The 16,430-nt window shown below is 33.9% G+C and overlaps 1 protein-coding gene across 1 annotated transcript in view; it reads left to right on the forward strand.

Annotated features, from left to right (window-relative positions):
• LOC124359165 (ras-related and estrogen-regulated growth inhibitor-like) overlaps window positions 1-16,430 on the forward strand; it is a 223,770-nt gene that overhangs the window by 106,120 nt on the left and 101,220 nt on the right. Inside the window, exon 4 of the mRNA XM_046811680.1 lies at window positions 4,434-4,510. Within this exon, the coding sequence (XP_046667636.1) occupies window positions 4,434-4,510 (77 nt within the window). The remainder of the gene's footprint in view (window positions 1-4,433; window positions 4,511-16,430) is intronic.

Raw genomic sequence — 16,430 nt, forward strand, 5'->3', positions numbered from 1 at the left:
ACTCTAATGCAACTGTCATAATCTAATATGGTAATCATTAAAATAACTGTTGTGTTTTATACACTAGGAGAAATTTAGTGTTATTCACAGTAAACCCTGAATTACATAGTATTACAAGACTATGGAATTCCAAAGGTAACCAGTTGGCAAGTAAAGCCTGCCAGTTACGGTCTGCCATGGTGATTGATTCTCTCACCTCCACGGTGTAAACATGACCCCAGCGCGGCGCGGCCGGTCTGTTCTCGACCTCACTAAAACATTAACCTGTCAACTTCTTACAATGAATAAATTAACGGTCTACTGGACTCATTATCGGATAAGTGGGCTCTTGTAGTACAGTTAGTAGAATGATTTAGAATGAACGTAGTGGCCTGCTACAGACCATGTCGTGTTAGGACAACGACAAGAATTACGCAATATTTTTACGTGTAGTACGACTAGTTCTCGCGGTTCGAGCACAGCTACCTTATTGTATGTGTATTTGTTTGTAAATTTAACACTCGCAAAGTGACACCACACTATGTCACTTGAACTTGAAACTTCTAAGAACACATTTTGAAATTAATTTATGTAACAATATTTTCACAATACTTCACATAAAAGTAACGATTTCTAAGAATCTAGCATGGATAGAAAAGTTCCCCGGCAGTGTTCTTCTGCTGTCTTGTACCTTTCAGTTGAACCTACTCTGAGAACTTCAAAATCCGATGTGTCACTTACACCTGGGTAACGCTATGGATGTCCAGATATGTGGGAGACTTTTGGAGTGTGTGGAGCTCCATTCGAGTCAAAGCTGCTTCTAGCCTAAATAAAAATTATAGTATGTTCAATTGTAGTATTGCATATTACTGTTAGAACTCAACGTAAATAAAGCCTCATGGAAAGTTTACCTTAAAATATTTTTGCCTAAAATATGGTAACATTGCTTACAGGGAATATAAATAACAAAATGTATAAAATGCTTTTAAGGAAAATTTGAGTCACACATAAGCGTAAAGAATTAACGTGATGTTGATTTTTTTTAGTTTTTATAGTGTAGTTAGTAACGTGATTTCTTATAGGATTATCCACGCATCGTTTCATAAACAATAGAAAAATGCAAGATTTTATTATTCATCCGATTACTTCTCATATCCGTTTTCGGGTTATAAAACAAAATCATGAGAAGGAATTTTCCAGTTTATTTTACAGGAAATAATCCGTAAAAAGTGATACAATATAACCATATGACTTACTTATAACAATAAGACTCATTTTTTTAAACTTTTATATAAAATGTATTAGTTTAACGATTTGCTGCATATTGTTTACGTAAAAGTAGTCGTAAGTAATAAATACTACCAGTTAGTGTGTAATAACTATTATATCCAACAACCATGTCAGATCGTATGGGGCCGAGTTTATATTTTGGAACAATTTTTGAAAAAAAAAAACATTAAACGCATCAATCTTGTACATAAATATTTACCCTACAATACAGATCTCTTATTTTTCACCATATCAGGGGATGGCCCACAGGGAGTCTAAAAACTGAAATGAGAGCATAGAACGAGTAGTAAATCATTATCATTGTATGTATTAGAAGAACACAATAGCGCAAATTCGACCTCAAACGAATGAGTTACAACAAAACCGATAGCTGTTTAAATTTACACACGTGAGCTCGTTGAAAATAATTAATAGACAAAGTATTAACACCGTCTAAGGCTTACAATATTAATGTGGATATACATGTAAGATATTTCCAACGTAATTACTCAACAATGCATACGTTTATATAGCATAAAACCAATTATGTATCCAATTATATAATTAAATGGACCAGCAATAATAAACATATTTTACAAGTACAGCTGGTTTAGTAGTTAGAAAGTTATTCACAAAGTGGAAAGTCATGTACCTACCAACTGAGATACAAAAATGCACCGTAGCCTATATTAACACAATTGATCATTCAAACGTCATTTATATCTTTGACGGTCACTTTTGCCAGAGGCTTCTTAGCTTAAACAATCCTTCGAGTCAAAGCACTTTATCCTGCAACTCTTCAAAATTGTCACTCGCTCCAAGCTACCAGAAACTGGTCCTAACTGGTTCTTGTCTTGACGACATCTTTTTGCACGACGACATCTTAATTGCGTTATAGGAAGCTTAATCAGTTTCACTGTCTATGCCAGGTAAGTAATGAAAACCTTACAAGACTTAAAAACGTAAGCTTACATATATTCTTTAATAAAAGCTCTTGAATGGTTGAAATTAATTTTATAAACGTATCTGCATATTTATAATGATAATAATTTAGTTCTTTTATTGTACTCCAAAAATTAATGTTTTGCAGTGCTGCTATGTCTAATCATGTTTGTATATTCCTCATGCGTTGAAATGGTGAGATTTTAATTTATATCTTATAAAAGAATACTTCTTGTCCTACATTACGATAATAAAATAAGAAGTAAAAGACAAACCTCTTTTAACTGCATCTTAATCTCCAAGAGGATAGTGACGGAAGAAAAATAGGCACCTCTATTCAGTATTTCTATATGAGACCCGGAAATCGAGGAATGTTAAAACGGACTACAAAGCTTTTGTATCAAAATTATTAGCTTGCAATGTCAATAAAACATTGGAGTCAAAATTAGACAATTTAAAACCACATTTAGGGGCACACTATGTGGGCATTGATCATTCGATCTGAAAGGAACGTTCGTAATAAAATTCATTTAAATTCGTAAAAACGTTCCACCAATATCGTGGAATATACGTGTGACGATCGTTCTGTCACAAAGACATAGGCATTGAATGACGTATGTCGGTGGGCTCTCACACAAACATTGTTTAAGCTAACAATCTTGTTAATAGGTTGATGCGATTGGCTGTTTTCGTGAGATCCACGTATTACAATAATCCTCTTTTGAGACACTCAGACAGATGCTTCGCATATTCGTATACGTGTCTCGGTCGGTTGATACACAAATATTGTCTATGCTCACAACCTTGGTAATATTTTGACGCGATTGGCTGTGTTCATGAGGTCCACGTATTACAATAATCCTCCTTTGAGACACTCAGACAGATGCTTCGCATATTCGTATACGTGTCTCGGTCGGTTGATACACAAATATTGTCTATGCTAACAACCTTGGTAATATTTTGACGCGATTGGCTGTGTTCGTGAGATCCACGTATTACAATAATCCTCATTTGAGACATTCAGACAGATGCATTGCATATTCGTATACGTGTCTCGGTCGGTTGATACACAAATATTGTCTATGCTAACAACCTTGGTAATATTTTGACGTGATTGGCTGTGTTCGTGAGATCCACGTATTACAATAATCCTCATTTGAGACATTCAGACAGATGCATCGCATATTCGTATACGTGTCTCGGTCGGTTCATACACAAATATTGTTTATGCTAACAACCTTGGTAATATTTTGACGCGATTGGCTGTATTTGTGAGATCCACGTATTACAATAATCCTCATTTGAGACATTCAGACAGATGCATTCGCATATTCGTATACGTGTCTCGGTCGGTTGATACACAAATATTGTCTATGCTAACAACCTTGGTAATATTTTGACGCGATTGGCTGTGTTCGTGAGATCCACGTATTACAATAATCCTCATTTGAGACATTCAGACAGATGCATCGCATATTCGTATACGTGTCTCGGTCGGTTCATACACAAATATTGTTTATGCTAACAACCTTGGTAATAAGTTGAAGTGATTGGCTGCGTTCTTAAGGTCCACGTATTACAATAAGTCTTCTTTAAAATATTCAGACAGACACTTCGCATATTCGTATACAATTCTCAGTGGTTTAATAAACAAATATAGTTTATGATAACCATCGTGGTAATATGTTGAAGTGTTTGGGATCCACGTATGACAATGTCTGTAACACATTCAGAAACATTGTGTGTCTGTTAACTGATTCTCAAAGACTAGTTATATTGACCATCGTGATAATAGTTCAAAGCTAGTATTGTAAACATAGAAAATTCTCAGAGTATATGACGGTTAAGTATAAAGATCCTTACTCTGTTTGGTCAATGAACCGAGTTGCAGTCACTGAGTATCCATTGACCCCTTTCAACTTTAATATTCATAGACCCATATGCACTGCGGTTTACCGTACGTGTTGGTTATCGAACATAATCTAGCATTCATGAATTCTACTTCTATAACTGGGCCGTTCTCAATAGATAAGAAGACGAGGATGTTCAATGCTGTGTATGGAAGAAAACTGTTTGATAAGTAGTCTTCCCGTACCATAAACCAGATGCACATTACCATTAACAGAAGTAACAGTAGCGCACAATAGCTGAATAGGAGTCCATTGATGGTGAACCGTGAAATGTAAACACTAGCACTTATGTGGCAGACAATGGCACCCACTAACTCTTGTCTTGTGTTGCAGACTTCATGTACCGGCACAACGTCACGTTCGACAGTGTCACCACGGAGGTCGAGATCCTGGATACCTGCAAGTGTGCGGTGAGTGTTACGTCCCAGACTGATTGTATTTACAATAATAAACTATCCCAAAATGAGGCAAAATATCGTCATGTACCTTAAACTATTTTACGGGTTCCACTCTACAAGATATTTTTAATATGTGCTGAGGTATTGTTTTAGGTTTTTTTTAATCCTACATATATCATAAATGTAAAAGTTTGTATAGATGGTTGCCCTTCAACCGTGCAAAATATAATGCACTGATTAAATTTTCTAAATTTTGGAATATTATTTTAAACATATGAACAACATACACTTTTGATTCAAAGTTATTACAGTGCTTGAATACATTGGAATTTAGATTTCCCATGCATACAATGGTGACAGAGACTATTGTTTGCTTTACAATGCTTACAATGATACTTGTTTTTTAATTATTTTTGTGAACTTAGTATATAAAATTAAGAGAACAGGAGTTTTTTATTAAAAATTAACAGGAGTTTTTTTATTAAAAATCACTATGACAGGAATAATATCAAATTTTTCTACAAATTAAAATCATGTAATACGTGTTTAAGTTAATTTTAACGTTGTTCACCCAATATATTATACATTTTCCTGACATTGTGGCACAGTATTCTACAGTGATTGAAACTAAAACAGAAAGACGAGGTTGTCACGCAATGTATGCTACACTGGTTCAAAAGTATGCATCTCTTTTAGACTAGACAAAAAAGCAAAGCAACTTGTATCCATCGTATTTGTATGAGGCAGAAACATTTTCTCAACAACCGAACAATCCACCGAATTCAGTAAAGCGTTATTGAAATGGCGACGAATAAAAACTGCCGGTATATTAATTAATACAAAATTAGATTAAACGCTAATTAAATATGAGTACAGATTTAAACAAGATAAAAAGCAAAGACATACGCTATATTAAAAGAGTTTTATAGAGGGCTATCCATAATTTCCTGAAACGAAAGTATCTGCTCTCAGAGAGATCCACCTCACTGACCATCAATGATTCAATGGCAACTCCTGAGGTCTAAGGAGCTATTCAATGAATTACCCTGGAAATGGGCTTGGAAATTCAAGATATCTCATCTGCTCTCATAGATACTATTCCACTATCCAATTAAAATATTACTTATTAATATCCAATTAGTGATATGACCATCCTGTATTAATTGTAGAGTGCACGATGTACAATTTGGATAGGATATAACTATTATATCTCTGTTATATTGCAGGAAATTTATTCATGCGGGCTGTGGGTATCAGCTAGTTCTATTTTGAAATTGAAAATAACCTCTTGAAACATTTGTATACATCAAAATTTTTAACAATTTCTAAAAGTGGTTAGTCATTTATTTTAACTAGTGAATACTAGTAATAGTATTACTTATTATTATCATGGCCAAACATAGTTTGTTAGTTTTGTATATCATGTTTCATATTTCACTCTACACTATAATTTTTTTAATAAATAAGTTTCATTTAATTACTCTTTGGGTTAAACAAGTAAAATAGTTGTTTAATATCTGGATTGTCACCGTCATACAACTTGATAAGACCACTAAGTTTTGCAACTTTTAGCCAAATAGTCGGTATGTATGTGGTTAGCTTACTCTAATTTCACATTTATTTACGTTCCTAGGAAATGCGTCAATATATGAAAAATACTATCTGAGGAAACTTATCGTTTTATATTTTTAACCTGTTTTATATCTTTTATTTAAACCTCCATAAAAATTTAGCGCAACTGATGATCGATTTCCTTCTTATGGGAATGTCCTCCATCGATTTCAAGAATATCTAGGTTGTACAAATGTTGCTTTCAGTTCCTGGTACTGTACTTTTCTATGAAGTTTATTTGTATTTAGTTGGGAAGTATTACAGTATTACTTTATTAATTAGATAGTTGAGATGTTATGTGTTTTAAATCCTACATATTCTGTAAAATCTGGTCTGTCAATTAATGTGACATTTGTTTCTTTGTATATTCAACAATTACTATAGTGTACTTTAAAAATATTTTACCCATAAACTTTAAAATTCATAAAGAATGTATAACTTAAAACACATATTACATTTAAGTCTCTATATATTTCTAATTTAGTTCTATTTTGAATTTTTGCCAAAACAGAAACACGAAACTTGACTAATTGCAAAATGTTACCACCTTAACCCAATAATCGTGCTGGTAAAGTACATTTTTCTATTAAGTCTGCTATTAACTTTTGGACAGTGGTTTGCCAAGACTTACTTTAATCAATAACTATCTTTGAAATTATGGAATAAGATTGTATACTTAAAGTATCTTGTTAATTAAACTCTAATTAAATGCCACATCACAAATCAAGTAACATTTTTTGCTGAAGTTTGGTCCAAACTTTTATGGTTATAGGTCATTTCATTATCGAAATGACCTGCGGACAATTACACAGACGGGCAATCATAGAGAAAAGTAATTTTTACATACCTCTGGCAGACGAAAGATAAATTATGTCAGCGTACTGAGTGATATGCTTCAATTGCGCTCAGACAAATTCCATAACAAGACACGTACCAACATTGCACTTAATACGATACATGAGAATTAATTAATATTAAGTTCCGGTGAGCTAAGGAGGATACTACAACGCAAGAGTACCCAGACACCAGATATTGTCTCATGACAGGTTAAATAATTTTTTTACATTAACTCATTTTTTTACTGTATGAATAAGCTATAAATTAATACTTTAAACTAAAAATGTGCTAACGTGGTTAGATTTCACGTGCTAAAATCTAATCAGCTTGTTTAAAAATGTATTTATTCTGCTATTTTCTCGTGGCTAATATTTTTATAAAGTCAAAGTCAAGTATTTTATTGCCGTTGATAATAATACAATTATGTGGCAAAATTCATACCGAATAAATCTATAATTTTTACATTCTTTCACAATACCACATTCAGACATACAATCGTTACATTCAACCATACCACTTACTCGCGAATTTTCTCCACCGCCAACTCCAGTGTCAGTCTTCTAGATTGGAGGTCTCCCAACTATAATTCAAAAACTCGTCAACGCTATAGAATGCTTTAGATGCTAAAAAGCGCTTCAGACGAGTTTTTAACGCCTTGGGCGCTTGTACGTTTTTTATGGATCAGGCAAACTGTTGATGAAACGGACACCTGCCTGCGAGGGCAGGTGTTCATAAACCACCGATCTGTGTCATCCAGTACGGTAGTTGTCTCTGCCTCTCGTTTCATATTCATGCACGTCACGGCCCCTAGTCAGGGCACATTTAGACTTACAGAATAAAACTGCCTCCAAGATATAGAGACATGGCAGAGGCAACAGCTGCAATTTTTTGAAAGCTGGTCTGCACGACTCTCTGAAGTTCATGTTGGCGATTGTTCTGATCGCTTTCTTTTGAAGCCTGAAAACTCTCATAATTTGATTGTTTGAACAAAATCACTCCGTAGGAAAGATGTGGGTAAATCAGGCCGTAATACGCCGCCATCAGCACCTGACTTGGGCAGTATTTGGCTAAAGATCTTAAAACATAAACGCCAGATGCTAATTTTGAACAAACTGAATCAATGTGAACATTCCATGTCAAACCTCGATCAAGGTATATTCCAAGGAATTTGGAGGAGTAAACTTCTTCTAATGTGGAGTCTCCCAGCATGACGGAAGGCCCACACCCAACGTCCATTGGCTGCGGGGCGAAATTCAGAAAATTAGATTTTGTAGAATTTGTTGTGAGGTTGAGGCTATGAAAGTGTTGGACGCAGTTGATAAGGTCAACAAAAGCTTTTTGTTCCAAAACTTGTTTTGATTTTTCGTTAAAACAGAGAGTCGTGTCATCAGCATACTGCACGAAATTCCCGTACAGAAGTGATGGCTCGATGTCATTGACATACACCAGAAAAAGGATTGGACTGAGGATGGAGCCTTGGGGATCTCCATATCTCAAATCCAATGGACTTGAAAGGTGATTTGTAATTTGGACAGTCTGTGTTCTATGGCTTAGAAATGATTTAATCCACAGCAGGGGCACACCTCGAATGCCATGAGATTCAAGTTTGTCAAGAAGTGTATTATGGTCAACACAGTCGAATGCTTTGGATAAGTCGAGAAACACACTTATGGTGGGATTCCGACTCTCTAACCCCTCTACAAGCATTTCGACAAGCAAAATCTTTTTCAACTGATTCCTTGACTGGAAAAAGGTTGAACTTAAAATGTTCCTTCATAAAAATGACGACACCCACTCCTTTGGAGAGTTGTCTACAGAATGCGTTGGTCAAAGTGAAATTTGGAATTTTGCGGAGGGCAATTATACAAGACCAATATAAAAATATTGACTAACGCTCAGCCAAATTCCATAGCGTGGCATGCACTATCATCGAAATTAGTGTTTCCTATATAGAAACGAAGCTTCATACAAAATTATAAGTCTATGTGTTATTTCCTTTTCGACATAGGAGTGGTAAGTCATAAAGTAATTTTGTTAGCCACTCGAATGTAGCCTTCGTTGACGCTCAGCAAATAAATCCAGGCGATTAATATCGTATTCACCAGCTGACTCAATAAACTTTAGACCGTTGTTTAAAATAGGAACTCATTCAATTTCCTATGTATTAGAGTCATCAATGAACGTAGACCTGAAACAATTAAATTTTAATGTGACTTAAGAACTAAAAAAGGTTTTCCCCACAAAGAAGAAGCAATCTAATATTAAAATTTAAAAAGAATGTGGTTGTGCTCTATAAATATTATATGGTAATACCTGTAATATAATCGTGCTTTGTGAGATTGAATTTGGTTTTAAAATGGGGAACGACTGGATCATGACTATTACGTCACGATTACGTCACAACTGACTGTCTGTCGATCGTGCGATCATCTGGTGGAGACAATTAGCCACTGTGCACAGAAAGCAAAGGTTACAACGTGATGTTTGCAATCCGTTCCCTATTGTTCTTTGACAGGTACAGAGGCAGTCAGTAGTCCATTCTCAAAGATATGATAAATTGATTCTTAGTCTTCTTAGATAAGCCAACATTCCCATCTAGACACTTTACCTGTTTCAACCTCCTTCAGTATTAGATCTTGCTGATCTGACGTTAATGGATCCTAATACGGAAGTGACAATTAATTTTTAAACTTCCCCTATTAAAATACTTGAGGAAAAACACAAATTATTCTTAGCCTCATGTTCACGTGTGAAGATGTTTTGCATATGTTCATGTAAAAACATTTTAGAATCTAATACAAGCAATTTTGGTCCGCAATTGAAATTTATAGTAAAAATATTTTTTTTTTTACGAAACATTTGTTTTGTGTAAAGGACATCCTTTTTACCATGAGTTTAAACAATTTTGCTTTGAAATTAAAAACCTCCTTGTTTCTCTCTTTTATTTCTGTTGTAGCATGTGTACCGAAAAAAAATGTTCAAGGTGACTTTTGAATGCCCTATCGGGAACGAAAAAACGCCAATTTGAGAAATTTGTGTCTTAAACATGTTTTTTTAATTTCATAAACAATTGTATTTTTCTTTCTTATAATTATTTAGATTTGTTGCAAAGAAATTATATTATATTTATTTTTATGCAAATTAGTGTCGAAAAATTGCTAACAACTCAAACACTGATAAATCAGTATTACATTTTGTAGATTGATAAGTCAACAAATGTTGTCCTTAGCCATGTATATTTAGACTAAAGATGGCTCCATTGGTTGGCTGGAATATTTAATTTTTTTACTGGTAATTTTCGATACTGGTATATGGTAAATGAACCTAGAGTTTCTCGGAAACTAGCGTGGTTTTATTGATAGGCATTACAACGGCAGCGAAAACTTACGAATTAGGAGTTCAGCTTTCATATTAATCTAAGTAAACAGTTTTAAATTAATTTAGTGCTTCATTCATTTTAAAACAGTAACATTTTAATAACAAAAGTACTGCGTCTGAAAATAAATTTACGTGCACATTGATCATAAATATATATCAAAATTGTCCATTTTACTGTATTGGAGAAGTTTATAGGGTGTTGAGTTCGTCTGTGTTGCCTTTCATGTACTCAAGTTTTGATTATATAAAACATTTTCCCATTAGATTTTTTGTACAATTCAAGTCAGTTAGTTCTTCAAGTTAAAACTCAGCACAATTTACTCTACACCAAGTCTCGGCTCTGAGGTCAGGCATCTCCTGAGGCACATAGCGAACCTCTTTATGGTACTAATGAGTGTGACGAAAGACTTACGATTAACAGCTATTGAAGGGCCGGAACAAATCCAACCTTCCCCGGGGATCTTCGTGGCCTGGGAGCGTCAAGATCGGTACAACTCTAGGTCGCTTCCTTTCTTGTACTGAGTACACATATACTACCAGTTATAGTGCTAGATGTAGGCTCCAGTCAGGAATTTCGTTAGAGATGTATTCCATGATATGACAAAAATATTGCCAAACTATTTTGTTTTAACGCACGTTACATTTATTTTTGAAATATTAGGTTCCTATATTAGTGTGATTTTATCACAAAATATGTTTAACTGAATTGAACATAACTGGATCCCTTTAAAGGTCTGAGTAAAGAAGGATAAAATATATTATTTGTTAGCCTAAACAAAATCTGCATTTTTCAACGATTCACCATACATTAATTTCAATGTAAACTATCATACAATACCTACTTAATTTTTAAATGAAAAATACATTTTTCGAAGAGTCCCTCATGATCTTCTCTTAAACATGTAATTTCTGACACGTGGAAACTTTTAATAAAAATTACATGAAAGTAAATATTTTAAAGTGTTATTAGAGTATTTTCATTCTGACTTCTTTAGTGATTACAAACTGCTTTTTCAGCTTTGTACACTCTGTAGTGGACGACTGTCTACAGTATTTAAATTTTTTGCGGCCTAGTGTATTTCCTAAACTCTTCATAACTCTGCTTTCGGCTATATTTCCTTCATTGAATATTAGTTGCCCCAATCGTAAGGTGTTTATTCCCAAAAAACTTAATTTTCAAAAACATAAACAAGAACAGATGACGGGATTTAGTTCACACCATATGTTCAAAACACATAATGAGAAAAAATCTGGTTACATAACATTGTTCTCAATTAAAACAAAATATAGACTCTACTTCTATTTAGTCATATATCACTATACAAACTTTATGACAGCCAAAATTAGGTTTAGTGGACAAAACACACGTCATGTCCGTTCAGTAGCTATATTAAATCAAATCAATTTCTGGGTATATAAACTATACATGTGCCCGAGATATATTAATGAACATGTTAGACATATTTTCAATTTCTGTATGTGTCTACCCCTTTAATTGTCAGTTTTTTAATATTTTAATAATATATACGTTTTAAACATCCATATGAAACAAATTGCACATCGTTTTAACCTTGTCAGTTATAGCAATCTGTAAGTTAATTTAATTTCTTAATTTATTTAACCCTTAATCATTCTTCATATTGAAAGATTAAGTAAACGAATTAACCTCTCGTTGGGTTCTCTTCTACAAGAATGTAAATAATGTGAAGAAATAGAAAAGTTGGTGGAGAGATAAACCAAGGCTTTCCCTTTTTATATTTTATGTCTCATCTCTTGGTTCGTTAGTAGTGTTCCCCTCTCGTCCACCCGCTGCGAAGTTGAAACTCGGTAAATAATTAATCCTGATTTTCAACGTTGCCTTTCTCTAATCTTTCTTATTTATTCTCTTCTATTTAGTAATCATTCGCTCTACTTTAAAATAATAATTTTTACAAATGTGTCATTTTATTAACAATATATTCGAATCTTTATTAAAACTTATTATTAAGCATAAAAAAGAAACCGTGATAAGCATAACTGTATAAACTAATTGATGCGTTTAGTAACCAAATTGCGTATGTCATTTGACACTAGAAAAATATGTAATAATAAAAATGAACTTTTATACTTATCACGATTCTCGTACTTCAATTTCATCGATGGGCAATAATTTCATATTGTAATGCTTTAGAATTACTGACTATTTATATTTACATAGGTTGTTATTACCAATGTTTCTCAATTGAATTTATTATGTAAAATGTCTTATTTTCTCGTGTGTGTTTCAAACTCGTTCATACAAACAATATTGTCTATATTAATTTTTTGTAGTTTATTTTCGAAAATCTTATATTTTATTTATGTTTATAAAACTTAATAAAGTGACCATCATAAAACCTTACAATACACAAAAACGCACACGAAAGATTAAAAGTTATAATTATATGTTTTTTATACTACTTCGTATATGAGATGTGATGGTATGACTTTTTACCCATAATGATCGAAATCTTCATGTTGTAATCTAAGTTAAAAAGATCAACCATTTTCAAAAATAGTATTAGTCTGTATTAAACGTGTTTGCAAAAATTTTTGAAAATTGCCCCATCGCTTTTTAAATATTTATAGGTACGCCTTAGGTTATTCGAGGGCCCTAAGAAAATGAGTGTGTAAATGATAAGTGTTATCGAAGTCTATAACCTACTCCTAGAATAAAATTACCATCTACGTAATATAAATGTTATAATATATCGCAATGGATTCCAAATCATCCAATGTCACACATGATACAGATACTACATCAACCTCAAGAATGTAATTGTTTTTAGTATTAAGACTTATAAAATAGTCATAATATGTTTGATTTGTTTTATGATAATAGGTTAATCAGTGATTGTATCAGTATGTTAGTGAGATATGTTTTTAGACCCACATACACAGGAAGGTTGTACCTCTAATTAAAATGGAATGGTAGTATCATGTCTTAAAGACAACTGAGAGTTATCCAACACCAATCTTCGTCAATAGCGTTGGCCCTATAAGTACTTACGACACACCAGAGGACTGTGGGCGAAAATAAGGGTTGGAGTGGGTTTCGTTGTAGTTTGTCTCCCAGACATTTGGAGAGCACATTTACAAGTCAATTGCTAGGGTCACGTTCGTCTAAAAGCCGTCCAATCTAGTCTTCATTGCGTCTGTGATAAGGGAACAGGTACAGGTTCGTGGGAACGACACTAGACTGCGGTGTTAAGAGGTTACTGACCAGACGTTTGAGACTGACTCAACACTTAATAGAGGTGTGATAAGATTACATAAAACTAAATACTTTCACTTTCTGGTGGCTTCTTCAACCTTTATATCTAGTAACCCACTTACACGCTCCTTAGGCTGACACAAATTAGTCTCCAAAATTTCATGGAATTAACAAGTCACCCAGGACTGATAGCTAGTGCCTCAGCCTGGTAGCTATCATATTTTCAATAAAGAAATTTTCATCAAAATGTATTTTACCTTTTATTTTATCGGACTCACGTTTCGTTCTAACTAAACATTGAATTATTGAAATGCAATAATGTACGACTATATTTTTTAGCCGCCATATTAATTAAACAATTTACATAACTGTCTTAAATGTACGAATATTTCGGCAAAGATATCAAACCAATCGAAATTCCAGAATTACCATTGAATATGTAGGATAGTTAACACTTCACCCGTAATACAGTTTTCAAAACCGTACTTTGACGTATCGATTAATTCTGCTACAATTAACCAGTACCTAGAAATGTATTCAGCAATAAACAACAGCTGAGAACAGTATTACTCACAGATAGCGCGTAATAACAGGTGACCCGAGCCATCAAGGTCTCACCTGAGCAATTTATTACCCAACAATTCGCGATCCATGGAGCTATTCATACACGGCTAAACACAGCCCTGTTTGCAAATAGTACGGCATTCGCGGGATTGTTAGCGGTACAACTTGCACAACCCGTGGCGCCTCCAGTGGCAGCTCCTCGGTCTAGACTCTTGCCCAATTCCTTGTACCTCGCTCCCGCTCATGCGGCTGCCGGTGGTGGTTATCTTGTATTGATTAAATATCGATTACCGGTTATAGACTGGACCAACTGCCTCATTAACAACTCGACGCCCGGTTGTAACGGGAGGGTCAAGAGATGTGGGTTAGGGTCGATAGGTGTAAGGTAGTTCGTAATTGCCACCGCTGGGAGCTTGCTGTGTTTTGTAAGCAAAATAATCGTTCCAAGGATATTCTTGACATTATACATGAAAAAGCATTTAGTTAGCATTTAGTTCTTGAGTTCATAACACATGTAGTATTTATTACATTTACATAAAAAAGTGATCCCTAGCTTTAAAAGTAATTTTCATAATTAATATCAACAGCCTTCTTAGTGAAAACAATTATTACGTACTATTATGAAGCTCTATGATATGTTTTAACAGAAGTAGGCATATATCAGAAATATATGTTTCCATTCTTCACATGTGCATGGCATGCTAAGCATAATTGTGACTGCCGTCTAAGAACTTCTGATTCGTATGAATTATATTACCGACATCACAGTTAGTTTAGGTCTCGGAAATCTACTGAGCCCAAAAAGGCTACTTCCGGGCTTTAAAATCTACTTTTGATATTAGATATTTCCAGATAGATTTAACATATTTCATGATGAAGAAAACAAGCTGTGTTATTCTTCTAACACTTATTGAAGTTGTAGAACTGAGTAGGCTCCTATATAAAAAAGTGCCCATTTGGGCCATTTAACTTCACGTCAGGTATAACTGAAATGAATAACCCATCACTAGGGAGGCTAGACAAATTCCATTTCTATCTGTGGGTCTGTCTGTCTATCTATTTGACTGTGCTCTCACGACATCTGGAAAACCAGCTGACCTATAGATTTTAGAGTCTTCAGGAGGTATTATGTTTTACAAACAACACTGAATCCGATGGTGGCGAATGTCACACCATAGGATTTGGCTGAGCGATAGCGAATATTTTTACTTTGTTCTTATGGATAACTATAACGGCAACGAGAAAATAACAGAATACAAAATTTGTAAACAAGCTATTTGTGTACAGTCATATGAGATTTTATGTGACATCTTCATACGCAGAGTAAAAAGAAAAAGTTATATAGTCGAAAGTCGCATTTAATTGTTGCTGACACGAGTCAATTTAGAGAAATAAATTCTATAATTTCTAACAAAGGAATTTGGATGAACGTTCTTGAAGCCTATCCATCAGTATGCTGATCATTTCTCTCTGGGAATATAAACATTTCTGTTCTATATTATTCTTTAACTGTCTATCTCGAGAATGAAATTATCCATACTTCTGATACAATCCAAGGAACCTCACTGAAGCCTTTTACACGACATGTTGGAGTGGCGTACTCCGACCTTGAACTTACGTAGCCGCAGATGAGATTGACTTTTTGCCCCGAACAAGAAAATACATCCATTTAGGATTTATTTGGGATTTCTGGTATAAGGAGCAGAGTGGAAAGGTCTTACTAAGACCTTACAATATTTCTAAGATACCGTTCACACTTAAAATCTTGTTTTTTTTATATTTCAAATGATGCATGTTTTGTCCTGTCCTTTTTTCTCAAGCCTATGTAAAAGTATAATATCACAAAATGAAGAAATCCAAATAGTTCTGTGAGACCTTAAATGCTAACTTCCTTTGTTTATTAGGATGGGATTTATATCAGTATTAAATACAATTCCTAAAGCATGAGATGCTTTTAATTCATTACTGGCACAATCTGTACTAAAAGCTATATGGTAACTGTCTTTGCAACCTATATTTCGCTTATGATAAAGCATTAAATGGAAACATATGCTTCCACCAGGTGTTGTAATTTAAATTTAGATTATTTTGATTTATATTGCAATTATTATATATCCCAATTCTAAAATTTTTGGAAACTTTTAAGATCATAGGAAATGAACTCCATGTAAAAACCACTAATTAATTTTTTTTAATTTGCTGAATTCATCCAGATATTCTCAAGATTTGCGAATACCAACACATTTTTTTATTCGTTTTTATTACATAGTATGAGTTTTTAAAAAGCATGTCAACTTCTATAAAGTAAAG

The sequence above is a fragment of the Homalodisca vitripennis genome, chromosome 4 (genome assembly GCF_021130785.1).
Source record: "Homalodisca vitripennis isolate AUS2020 chromosome 4, UT_GWSS_2.1, whole genome shotgun sequence".
NCBI classification, from domain to species: Eukaryota; Metazoa; Arthropoda; class Insecta; order Hemiptera; family Cicadellidae; genus Homalodisca; species Homalodisca vitripennis.